The sequence below is a fragment of the Amblyomma mixtum genome, chromosome 8, assembly GCF_055824585.1.
Source record: "Amblyomma mixtum isolate Tamu chromosome 8, ASM5582458v1, whole genome shotgun sequence".
NCBI lineage: Eukaryota > Metazoa > Arthropoda > Arachnida > Ixodida > Ixodidae > Amblyomma > Amblyomma mixtum.
Genome location: NC_143019.1, coordinates 93,659,852 through 93,672,966, shown reverse-complemented (window position 1 = coordinate 93,672,966; position 13,115 = coordinate 93,659,852). Strand labels below are relative to the sequence as shown.

Here is a 13,115-nt window from a genome sequence, read left to right as displayed (position 1 = left end):
TTAATACATGTTCAGAAACTATACTTTGATGTTAATGCTCCCAAAAGCATGATCCTAAGTGAAAGCCTGTGGGTGGCACTAACGACTTTCATCAACAGATGTATGCAGTGGTGCGATTTGCCAGTGATGACACAGTTGCTGTTGTACCCATAAACTGGGTTGGTGGAGAGGACTGCTTGTGGCCTAGCCATGCAAACTCCAAAACCTTAAGCAAAGCTGTTGAGCGCATGCAGACTCCGGATGCATCATATTCTCGCCACAAGATTATTGTCCTTCGTCTGGAGTGTAAGTTGCTTGCTTCCCATTTTTTTTCTAACCTGCTCATTTGCATTCCCACTGTTCTTGATGTGACTGCAACACAAGTGATGTTATTCTAAGGGAAAATGATTGAAAAAAGGCCAGAGTTCATGTAACACTGTCTTGATAAAATTTTTGGATTGGTCTCCCAGATTAAAATGGCCGTTGAAACAAGATGGTCGACCTTCACTTATTAGTTTGCAACTGCATCCAACAGCTTCCTAACAGGACTGCTGCTGTGGCTTAGTGGCATTGACTCTGAATTGTAATAGGGTTGGTCTAAGCCATAATTACCATAAGTATCAGTTAAGGCATTAGAAACAACTATTAATGGGCAATGACAGCACCTTGCAGAGGCTGATTCAATGAAACAGCACCATAGTTTAAGTTAGAGCAGAACTTTGTACTTTGTGTAATACCGGCTAATTAAGCAAGCAATGTTTTTGTCTGTATTCTAGCTTCATACAAGACTGCGCGTGCACTCCTGGCTCGGGCTGAAGCCACTGATGATATTCAAACATCTGCAGATGAAGGTAGGATTAAAAAATTATATGCAGTGTGTTCTTTAAGCACTGCATCAGACATTTTGTCTTTTATGTTAATGTGTGTTTAAGCACAGATTATGGTAACAATAACACCAGATGGTATTTTAGGTCTTCAGAGTGTTGAGAGAATTTAAGTGTTTGTGCCTCTAAAGAACTGTAGAATGCTTGCTTGAAAGAAATGGAATACTTTATAAGATGGTAATGCTAAAAATATCTTGTTTTATCTTTGTATTTAAGGGTTACACCTATAATTTGTCAGTTGTAGTTTTCAAGAAAGGCTGGAATGTTTACTCCCATGCTGTGGGTTATTGTTTGTTATTAGGTATTGATGGTTGGCGTAAATCTTAGTGGCAGCATCTTGTAAGCATTGTTAATTTAATATTCGAACCCCTTCCCGTGCACGTCATGGCTGCCTAAGCAAATAGTTCTCACCTTTCAGACAGAGGACGTGGCAAGCGACGAAAAGTTCTCAGAGTTTTGTCAAGCAGTGAAGAAGATGAAAGTGAGCTTGAAGGAATGCCTTGCAAGCCGCCAAGGTGAATCTCTTTATGATGATCACATTGCTTAAGTTTTGATGCTCTTGTCATTTGAAAGAAAATGCATTTTTGCAATTTTTTGTATTTATTGCTAACTAGCAGAACTGGATTGCTGACTTCCTGATTTTTGCACATTGTCATGGTTTGCAGCCCCAAAAGATGTGCCCCTGTGCATTGTCCCATGGTGTTTGCAAAGAAAAGTACCCACAGCCCAAAAACACGTGCCCGCTATGCTTCAGGCTTTGAAGAAACCATGGCTGAAAGGCCAAGAAGTGAAAGTTGTTCTAAAGGTAGGTACAGCTCATGCTCTCTAGTCAGGGTTACCTTACATTCACATGCTCACTAAATTCTTATGATGGGCAGATTCAAGCATAGTTAACATTGTGAAGTGTACATTGAAAGGTGTTTCTTTTTCAGATGCAACATACATACTGCTAAAGGAAATTCAACACATTAAACAGCAAAACGAAAAGATCCTCAAATTGCTTACAAACGCAAAAGATGACAACAGTGAAGGCCTTCGTTTAGAGTTGCCTCTAAAAAACGAAGATGATGTAAATGATCTGGAGTCCCAGATTGCTAACGACAAGGCAACAAGAATCAGCTTGGTAAGCGAACGTGACACTTTCTATGGCTGACTGAGTGAGAGCTTTTGGAATGCACAAAATACATTTGCTACTGTAATGCATTACCCAGTGTGTCATGTGAGGGCTTGATTTATCACTTCATAGCGAGAAATGCAGAGTTTCACAATTCATATTAAGCCAGTTCTCGCAATCTGGATTGAACTAACAAAGCTCAGTATCCTTGGCATGCATGCCGCAGCTGGAAAGTGTTCATGAGAAGGAAAACTTTGAAAAGCAAAGGACAACAAAGTGCTGAAGTGGTATGAAATGGTATGTTGGTGGCACCACTGGACCAAGCAGTGCAGTGCAAGAACCAATTCGTTACCCTCTAAGGCTCATCAGAGCTCACACTGATTGACAGCTGCACTGCTGCAAGAATGGTAGCAACAGTGACTTTTTTTTTTCTTTGAAAAATCCTTACACTTATACATGGCTGCTGGCAGTACTTTATATCATAGTTGATGAAAGCTTTTTGTGAAATTTCCGGAAGGAAAAATATTTTTATGGGGTTAGGTCATGGCCATAAAATGCTGCATATAATTTAAGGGAATGCTAAGAGAACCAATAACATCTGCAGTGGAAAGCTGCCATCATCTGAGATATGCTTTGCCAATTTTCAAATATAAATTTAAACTGGATTCAGCCTTCACTGCATTGAGGCAAGCACTACATGGCCAAAGCAATGGTTCACTTATTTATAAGGAAAGATATGCTCTCAAACTATATATTAATAGTGTTTTTTTTTTGTTTTACTCTGTGGAATATCATTCAATATATTTGTTGCAGGCACGGAGGCTTTCACTAATAGGTGGAAAGAACATAAGAACGCTGACTGCAAACATCTTGCGCACAGTTTTCACTGACGAAGTGGGGAGGATGTTCAGCGTTTTCGGACAGCGGGGCAAAAGAAGCTTGAAGGACCTGCTTGTCTTTGGCGTGATTGAAGGTGTGTATTTGGTAGGCTTTTACAAATGGTGCATGAATACTAGTTCCTTCCTATGAGTATGCCAGTAAGGCCTGCACAATTACCTTGAATTTGAAAAATTAACATAAAATGAGTGATTGTTATATTCTTAATGCCAAAACAGTGTTACTATTTAGTCACACTGGAGTTCATATCGTAGCATGAGCCACTAAGGCTTTTCATATAACCTGTGCAACCGTGCCCGCACAGTTTTTTTCCAGTAAAGTGTTTATTTCCAGAATCGATACGAATGGACAGGCGCTATGTCTCCGCCGATTCCCATACAATACAGCAAGCAGCAGCAGGGTGGCTGAAGAACTGCACACTGAGGGTGATGGCAGCTTCTAGAAGGTAATCTGTCCATTCATAATTCTGTTTAAGGATGCAGTGTAACATACAGTTATGATTATCACATTTGTGTGTGTGTGCCTTTGTATAAACCAATGGTGTAAGCGAGATTTTGAAAATTGTTGGTTACTTTGCATGAATATGGCTCTCTACATCACTGGTTTGGGTAGAACTAAAAACAAGTTTTCAATTGGTGCATTTTTGTTCAGGCAGCATTGTGATGCAACAAGTGTCCAGCTGGAAGAGCCAGTAACATTGGGAGGGCAATCAGGTGAGTGCTTCCTGCTACGAAGCTGTCAACTGCGTGTATAATGAATGTGGTACTGTCGGCCAAAAGTTTCATATTAGCACAACTAAAATCTGGCTTACGGCGTTGAAGCGATAATCCAATGGACCTGATCACAGTTTTGCAGTGATGTCTATTTAACAACGATTGTGATTAAGCCGGATAAACAGTAAAACTAATATTTTTTGATGGCCACTGGTACCATGGAGCTCACTGTAAACTTCTCTTTGTGGCTGTTGTGGCTGCAGAGCGCTGTTTCTCACTGTTGCGGGAGCACCTTGACAGCATTAGTAATATTTACTGGTGCAGGAAGACCTTAGTAACACTTAAGTGCATTTTGATGAATAAGCTTAATTGCAAACTTTATATCTTACACATCTAGCGTCTGTTCAGCATTTTCATCTCCAGTTTTTTCAGTCAGTAATTAAGCAAGTTAATTGCTCAAAAAAGTTAAGCATTGCATTTCATTTGAAAGGGGCGTAGGCTTTTTATATTGTTATTTCATGCTAGACACAGCCATAATTTTTTAATATGTATTTCAGAGTAACAGCTTCTGAGCCAGCTGCACAGCTCACAAAAATCTGGCAATATCCAAGGATGGTGTGCTCGCCTCGTGTGTCCTCCATTCTACTCATTCAGCGGGTCTCTCAAAGTTGCAGTGACAATTTTATAACTTTGCATTTAAATTTTAAATCAGTTTGTTTTGTATCATCTATTGACTGAATGTTTTAGTGACTTTTAGATGTGTATATTTATTTGTAATTCTGCAGTTCATAAGCAGTTTTCTGTTTGTGAATTTTGGAGAACTTCATCATTATCTTGTAGCCATTGAAAGTTCCGTGTATTAATGTTTGACCATCTTTAGTAATTTTAAGATAAATTTTTGTGCACTGTAGTCTTTGAATGTTTTGGTGGCAGCAACATCATTCGTCTTTGTTAGTAGTTTTGATGCTATGTCATATTGAAGTGGTTTTTAATGTGTAAAGTTTGAACTGCTCAAATTTTTTGTATCCTGGTTATGGACATTTCTGGCAACAGTCTTCTAGTCGCTGAACGTTCCCATGACAGTTACGCCCGTGTTTATTTGTAATTTAGCAATCTAACTAGTTCTCTGTGTGTTCAATTTCAACTTGATTTGTTTTGTATTTTTTTAGTGAAAGTACTGGTCACATAATGAGACCTGCTGGATTTGTAGTTGTGCAGTTCATAAACAGTATTCTAGTTCTGAATTTTGGAGAACTTCATTATTATCTTGTAGCCATTGAAAGTTCCGTGGACAATTTTACACCAGTTGTACTAATGTTTGACCATCTTTAGTAATTTTAGGATAAATTTTTGTGCACTCTAGTCTTTGAATGTTTTGGTGACAGCAACATCATTCGTCTTTGTTTGTAGTTTTGATGCTATGTCATATTGAAGTGGTTTTTAATGTGTAAAGTTTGAACTGCTCAAATTTTTTGTACCCTTGTTATTGAAATTTCTGGCGACAAGTCTTCTAGTCACTGAAAGTTCCTGTGACAGTGACGCCTGTGTTTATTTGTAATTTAGCAGTTTTTAAATAGTTCTATATTTGTTCATTTTCAACTCTATTTGTTTTGCATCATTTGGTGAAAGTACTGGTCACATATTCAAACTTGCTGTATTTATTTGTAATTTTGCAACACCTGAGCAGTTCTATATTTTTGAATTTAGGAGAACTTGATCATTATTTGTTGCCATTGAGTTATGTGAACAATTCCACACCAGTTGTATGTATTTGTGTTTGGTCATCTTTATAATTTGCAACTAAATTTTTGCACTTTCTAGTCATTGAATGTTCTGGTGGCAGTACCATCGTTTGTCGTTGTTTATGGCTTTGATGCTATATCATATTGAAGTGGTTTTTTTTGTGTGTTAAGAGTGAACAGGTCATTCTTATTGTATCCTGGTTATTGAAATTTCTGGTGACAAGTCTTCTAGTGACAGTAAGGCCTGTGTGTTTATTTTTAATGTAGCTGTTTTAACTAGTTGTGCATTTGTTTGTTTTCAACTCTATTTGTTGGTCACATATTGAAACCTGCTGTATTATTTGTAATTTTGCAACGTCTGTGCAGTTCTATAGTTTTGAATTTTGAACTACCTGACCATTTTGTTTTTCTATGTTCACTGAAAGTCCAAGTGAAAAATTTACACCTTTGTATTTGTGAATTTCAATAAATATATTACTGGTCTTAACATTGGTTGACATGCTTTTAAGCGTGACATTCACCATATGCTCAACTGATGAGACGATTCTGCAGCATGGTTAAAACCAGTATATTGATTCCACCCGAAACTCAGAATTCCTAATAATTCAGTATTTCTGCATGGATGGCCTGCAAAATAATATTCCAGTAAGCGCTACGAATCAGGCAGGCATTGAATAAGGCCATTTGAGTGCAGGTCTGCAATACCTACTGATGTTCTTGGCCGAAGCTTACTGAGACGTCTTCAAGACCATATTGGAGGGAGCGTTAGCACAAAAAAAGCCGAGCTTGAAGCCGGCTAATAGCAGCTAATGGCTTGAAGAAGATGGCTTGTAGCCAGCCTGCTTGGCTAAACTAGCCAAGAACTAGATGTCTTGAAGATGACTGCGTTTCCTGGGTGTGTTGTGAGTGATGGCACATATGCAGCTAGGTCATCATGCGCCAAAAGCAAGGACTGTGTGTTTACATTGCGGTAAGGAACTAAAATGATTTAACACCTCACGATTTATTTAGTAGCTTTGTTTCTTTTAGAAATGCGAAAACGTCGGAAACTTCAACAAGTGCTTTTTCTCCCAGGAGAAACCTCTGCGTGATGGAGTTTTACACAGCAGGAGCCAGACCTCCTCCTCGTTGTGCCCAAGCACCCTCGCACTCCTGTCCGCCAAGAGCTGCATGATCTCCCCACTGCTGGTGACTTGGGTGTCGCGTGTACTTACGACCGCGTGCGTCGTCGATTCTTTTGGTCCCGCCTCTACCACTATGTACGCCGCTATGCTGTTGCCTGAGACAACTGCCAGCGCCGGAAACGCCACACCACTCTGTCAGCCAGTCTGCAGCCCACTGACGTCCCACCCGAACCTTTCCATCGCGTCGGTTTAGACCTTTTGGGACCGTTTCCGGAATCCACTTCGGAAAACAGATGGGTAGCTGTTGTCACAGACTACGCTACTCGTTATGTGATCACGCGGGCACTCGCCACCAGTACTGGTACTGATGTTGCCGACTTTCTTTTAACCGACCTCATCCTACATCATGGTGCTCCCCGTCAACTTCTTACCGACCGAGACCGATGCTTTCTGTTCACAGTTGTCGCTGACAATCTTCGGTCGTGCTCTACAAAACAAAGCGCAACACCGCCTACCACCCACAGGCAAACGGCCTCACAGAACGCCTCAACCACACTCCCACCGATATGCTGCCTATGTACGTTTCTCCGGACCATCGAAACTGAGATATCGCTCTCCCCTATGTGACCTTCGCCTGCAACTCCTCCCGCTGTGACACTGCCGGTTACTCTCCTTTTTTATCTTTTGTACAGCCACGAGCTTCTGCTGCCTCTGGACACGCTGCTTCCCCCTTCTACTGCTCCGCCATCTGCGTACGCACACAACGCCATTACTCGTGCTGACCACGCCCGCCAACTCGCATGCTCCTGGCTACTCGCTTGCCACACCTCTCAGCAGGAACCCTACAACCGCCGTCACCGCATGGTCTCCTCCCCTGGCTCCCTCATCCTGCTGTGGTCGCCATCTCGCCGCGTCGGGCTCTCTGAAAAACGTGTGTCCCGCTATATTGTTCTATCGTACAAAAACAGCGCTTAAGAACACGGACAGAGGACAAGGTGAAACAGATTGACGGCGCTGATTACAATTGAATCTTATTCAGACGTGGGCAGTCAATTTATACATTTACACAAACATATGCAAAGGCGTCTTGTCAAACCCAGATACACTGTTGCCACTCACATGCGTAAAACTAGAGAAAAAGAAACAGCAACCATCCATTCAAGGCACGTGTGCCATTACCTCATCCTCCCTACCCAGAGTGAAGCAAGCTCATTTCCCTCCCTGACAAGCTTATCGAGGATTTGCTTACGCACCCCTCGCCCTTCCTGATGATGTGGAATGCTTCCGCAATCTCTCTCGAGCGCTGATCGTGATGTACAGGCGCCGTCAAAAGTAAATGGAAGGCGAGTTTGTCAAAAAAATTAAATTTTTTAAAATCTAAAGCATAATGGTCCATGTTTGTTGGTGCCCAGTACAATTCGCACAATCGCAATTAGTCTGCACATAAGCATTCAAGGATGCATGAATTGAGCGGGCAATGATTACATTTTTTCGTTAATATTGCCTTCCATTTACTTTTGATGGCACCTCTACAAACACCACTTCCGTGCCAACAAAATACGGAACACAATCACACGTGAGGCAGCGTTGTGCTACATTTCTATTATCTTTGCTGCTGACCGAATTGGCATGTTCTGTGAGGCGAATGTTCGCCAAATCCTCGCCAAAACTCGCCAAATCCTCAGTTCTTCCACTATATCGGCCCGTACCATGACCTGCGCCAAGTCACCGCAGTCACCTACGAGATCGCTCCGGCCTTCTCCGGTGCCACGTCGTCCTCTCAGCATCGGACTGATGTTGTGCACGTTTCTCGACTCAAAGCTTATGTCTCGCAGTCCCCCTCACTGCCTTCATGCTCACCGAGACGATGCCTTTTCAACCGGGGGGCCGTGCAAAGGATAATCTCCGTAAAGACGACGTCGAGGAAGTGTCCGATGTGTGCGCGCGAACCGCTCAGTATTCGCTGTGATCTGTGCCCTGTGCTCCTGTCGTCCGTGTGCATGCCTAGACTTCGGGCCACGTAGCAATATTTTTTGTAGAGGTCCTAAGTTGGTCTCTTGTAGACTTAGGGCGACCGGAGAAAGCAAGTTAGAAAACAACTTTTATGTCGCTATAGTTTTTTAAAACCTACGTCAATTCCAGTGGATTAAAAATGTCATGTTAAATCACTTTTAGCTAAAAACGTAAGTGTGCGGGCTGTTTGGACCCGTTATTGGGCGTTTTTCTTTTCTTTTTCGCTCAAGAGAGCTACACCACGGCTAAGGGAAGGCGAACTTAGTGTTGTGTCCATGGCCTCCCTTGAGTCGCTGCAAGACAACAGAGTAGCTGCGGGTTGCACGACTTCTAGGCCTCTCCCAATTTGGAGAAGCCTTTCGGGCTGCCAACCCAGAAGGCCCCGAGACCTTTTTTAGAGGTGCCAGGGCAGCCTATGCTGCATCTGCTGGGGGCGCGGATAGCCCTGCCTCACTCGGCCGGCCAGAGCGAAGACGTTCCAACAAGTTGAAAATTTTTCGCTGCGACAGCGCGATAGCTCCGCCCTCTGACTGCCCGGCAGAAAAGCCACGTGACAAGAAGAGGACTCGTGCGGGAAAGACAGTGTTTATTTACTACACGTGCTTCCAGCGCCACGGCAAAATGTCGCGTGGACTATTCAACGAAGCGCTCATCGAGGTATCGAAGCGCCCACTTCTAGGGAACGTGAAAACAAAAAATTTTCGGAACAAAGCAAGTAAAGAGTCCCTGTGGGAAAAAGTGAGGGACACACTTAGAGAAATTGACGACACAGGCAAGTGAAAAGACGATTTGTGGCGAGCGCTACGATTGTCACCCATATTTGCCATTGTAGGCAACAAATCTATCTCGTCACTGCGGCAGGATTCCCCAGCCTGTCAAAAACTTTTATGTCCCCGTGCATTCATGCATACTTTTCAGGATTTTTTTCGGTGCAGCAGTGGCGGCGGCAAGACGACAGGGCGTACCTTAAAAATTTCTTCGATCGTTTCAAAGCCGCTTCTCCGTGGAAACTTCTTACCCGCTGATCAACGTAAAGCCTGCTGCCGACCTGGCTATCCTGTTTGTCACGTGTCCCGGTTATCATCAAGGCAGCTACAAAAGGACCACCACCGATCATCGCCGTCACATTCGGGTTGCAGCAGTGGCGGCGGCAAGACAGCAGGGCGTGTCCTGAAAATTCCTTCAATCGTTTCACAGCCGCTTCACCGTGGAAACTTCTTACCATTTTAAGCCTGCAAGCTTACTCTCAGAGAAATATATCCGTGTTGACAAATCGGCCACTCTCGACCGTCAATCGGATAATCAAAGCATATAGGGAAGAGCAACAAATTAAGGTTTCTCCGTAGAAAGCTTGCCCAAGAGTCACCACCGATGAGGACGACATGGCCGTTGTTGCGGCAGTGGCCGACAAGACTACTGCGAGTGTGCGCGAGATTAAGGACTGTGTCGGGCTTCCAGGTGTGTCAAATACTACAGTGAAGTGTCGTCTGTACAAGGCTGGCCTAAAATCAAGAACCGCGGCTCAGAAGCCAGTTGTGAGCGCGGGCGACCAGCAAAAACGTCTGGAATTTGCCCGACAGCATCAGCAATGGACCGAGGACCATTGGGCGAAGGTCGTGTTTACGGACGAATCAGCGTTCACAATAAGATGGGACAAGAGGCAGGGAGTCTGGCGGCCCGAGAACTGTCGGTAAAGGTGGATTCACACGACGGACCGAATCGCAGATCTCGCGGACGAATCGCACATCACGTGACTTGACGTCACGGATTCAGGCCAACCAACTGATGTCCGCGGACGCAAAATGCAAGGCGCTTTTTCGCTTTGGGATTCTGCTGGGAAACCAACACGAATTCAGACTGAAATACCGCGTTGTCTGGCCACCCCGCTACTTTTTGCGCTAATTTTTGCGACAGCCGCATGGGAGTAAGCATCACTGTTTACTTCAGAAGAATGGCCTGAGGGGCGAGTTGATGCATGATGAAATGAACGGCGGCGCAAAAAGGACACTAACAAGAGAGGGGACACCACATGCGCTTGTGGTTTCCCTTCTATTGTTAGTGTCCTTTTTGCGCCTCCGTTCATTTCATCACTGTTTACAAGCGAAACGTGTGCATGCCTACGCACGTGCATTTGTGTACTTGTGTCGGCCGCTGTACTGCTGCCCCCACGTGCGCGCCATGACTGTGTGACGACGTGGCGCTTTTTTTTAATCAATCTTGTTGAGCAGTTCCCAACACTTTGGGACGTTGTTCGGAATGACTATTCAAATACGGAGTTGAACCAGGCGTTGTGGGAAAAGATAAGTGAAGAAATGACAGAACACTGGCCAGCCTACGCGCCCTACAATACAGGTATGTGATGTTTCGTGAATTTCCAAATGTACCTCGCCTATTTTTTTCGTATTTTTTGTAGCCTTATGTATTTCGCAATATTTCTCGAAGTGACGATCAAGTAACTACTGCGTAAAACATGCAGCATGATTGACATGCTGTACTTTGACACAGCATACTGCATGAAATCCAGCGAGCATTTATTTGATGTGGGTAATGACTGTTCTTTGATTTCACTCAGAATCACTGAAGACATTTTTTAATAATAAAAGGCGCACCTACCGCCTGGAGAGGAAAAAAAATGCTCGCCACAAAAAGTGTCTAGGCAGCCGACGAGGCCTACACTGGAAAGTGGAGGTTTTTCCAGACACTGAGGTTCTTGGACAGCGTACGACAGCCTACTCACCGCTCAATCAACGGGCAGTGTGAAGGCAATGAAGTGAACGCAGAAATGGTAAGATATTTTGTGCAAGCCTCGCACATCGTACCCTCACGATATTAGCGGTGTATTAGTGGCAATTTTCCCGTCAAAAGCTGGAAAATGCGACAACTTGTGACCTGTTTCTTTGGCGCGGGGCATGTCCACAAGACCGCTAGTAAGAACAGCAGATTGTGAAAACAGCACACATGTGAAAGCCAGCCGCCATCGGAGACCAGAGAAGCATAGGGGAATGTTGCCATTTTTTTGTGGGTTTGATAAATGGGAAATTATGTGTTGTAATGTTAAGGCTCGAGAGTATTTTCTAATTATTTTGAAGCCATAATATAATTGTACAGTTACTTTCCCAAACATTTCCCTCTTTTTTTCCTGTGTTTCGATGGCTGTTGGCTTCTTTCCGATTATGCTTGCAGTAGGAACTGTACGTTTCGGGGTAATACTTCAGTATGCACTTATGTTTTTGAGGTTCGGATAGGAGGTCCAAGAAAAAAAGATCCCTGCAATAACTGCCATATACTTTTCCACGGCAATTACATTAACTTCTTAGGGCCTCCTACCATGTGTGTTGAACGCACTGAAAAGCAGTAATCAGGACCATTATCATTTTTTCTAATTGCAGACTCCAGAGCAAGACAACAATGAAGCTGCAGTTCCCATTAGAAAAAAACAATTAAAGTTTGGGAAAACAAATTTATATCAGCATATTTCTGCTGCCCATCAGACAACGCTAAAGGATGAAATTATTCAATACCCGTTCCTTGCTTAGCGTTTGCAATTGCTTGTGTACCAATGCGGACAAAAGTTTTCATTTTTTGTAGGTATATGCCGGATTATATGAAGCGAGTCGCAGCCAGCAGCCATTCTGCTGTCGGCGTTTGGAGAGCTATGACAGCCGAAGGTCCAGGACCCCTGGTTTGAATTGACAGCCGGTTGAACGGAGACACTTATTGTGCCATTCTGGACGATATGCTCCTTCCATATCTTCCTCGGAGACCATTCCCTGATAATGATTTTATTTTTCAGCATGATAATTCCTCCATCCACAAGTCAAAGAAGGTGGCCGTGTTACTGGAGCTCCGCGACGTGGCAGTAGTGGAATGCCCTCCACAGTCGCCGGACCTCAACATAATTGAAAACATATGGGGCAACATGAAGTTCGCCTTTGCCCGCCGAGAGCTCCGTGCCCCCTCAGCGGACGCGCTATGAACTATGGCTATGACGCGCGCCCCAGCCAAATGATATAAGTTTGTCGATTCCTCCAGGTGCCACTAAAGGCGGCAGTTTGCATGTATGAATCGAATGCATCGTCCAGCCCGTTCGCGGCGTATCTCCGCTGGCAGGTCTCTCGTTTTTCCACGCGTTGTACTCACGAAAAGTTTCTTCCGAGCGTGTTACGCAGCCTTTCCTTTTTAGCTAGTACTCGACCAAGTACTTAGTGCAAGGTATGTTTGAAATGTTTCACAACTTAGGTACTGTGTTTAGGGAAGCGGAGCGCATTGTGCTCGTGTAGATAGTAGTCTTGCTTGCCAAACGGTTACTCGTCAAGAACATCTCGTGTAGGTGGTGGTCTTTGCATGCCAAACGGTTACTCTGCAAGCCGTTCTCGAGTACACGGTGGTAGTCTTCGCGTGCCTGACGGTTACTCGTCAAGCCGGCGGTCAATGAACGGCACGAGCCTACGCTCGAGTGGTCACGGCAGGCATACTTCTTAGTAGCAAGGTATTGTTGCAGTTTGGTCAATAGTGACATTTGTTTTCCTCCCCCTTTTTAAGCCTAAGATTTGTGCGCTCGCTTGTAAGCGGCCTGAGTTGTCTGCGAAAACAAACTGTTTCTTCTTTGATGACTGCTGCGCTGCAATATGAGCTCTAACATCTTCACG

General features: G+C 43.9%; 1 protein-coding gene across 1 annotated transcript; it reads left to right on the top strand.

The window, feature by feature from the left end:
* Window positions 1-218: 218 nt before the first annotated feature.
* LOC149333541 (uncharacterized) lies at window positions 219-5,566 on the top strand. The gene is made up of 9 exons (XM_089557750.1): window positions 219-285; window positions 756-830; window positions 1,282-1,378; window positions 1,529-1,668; window positions 1,796-1,986; window positions 2,791-2,950; window positions 3,208-3,319; window positions 3,526-3,587; window positions 4,145-5,566. The coding sequence occupies exons 1-9, from the start codon at window positions 228-230 to the stop codon at window positions 4,147-4,149; spliced, it is 900 nt and encodes a 299-aa protein (XP_089413876.1). The 5' UTR covers window positions 219-227; the 3' UTR covers window positions 4,150-5,566.
* The last annotated feature ends 7,549 nt before the right edge of the window (window positions 5,567-13,115 follow it).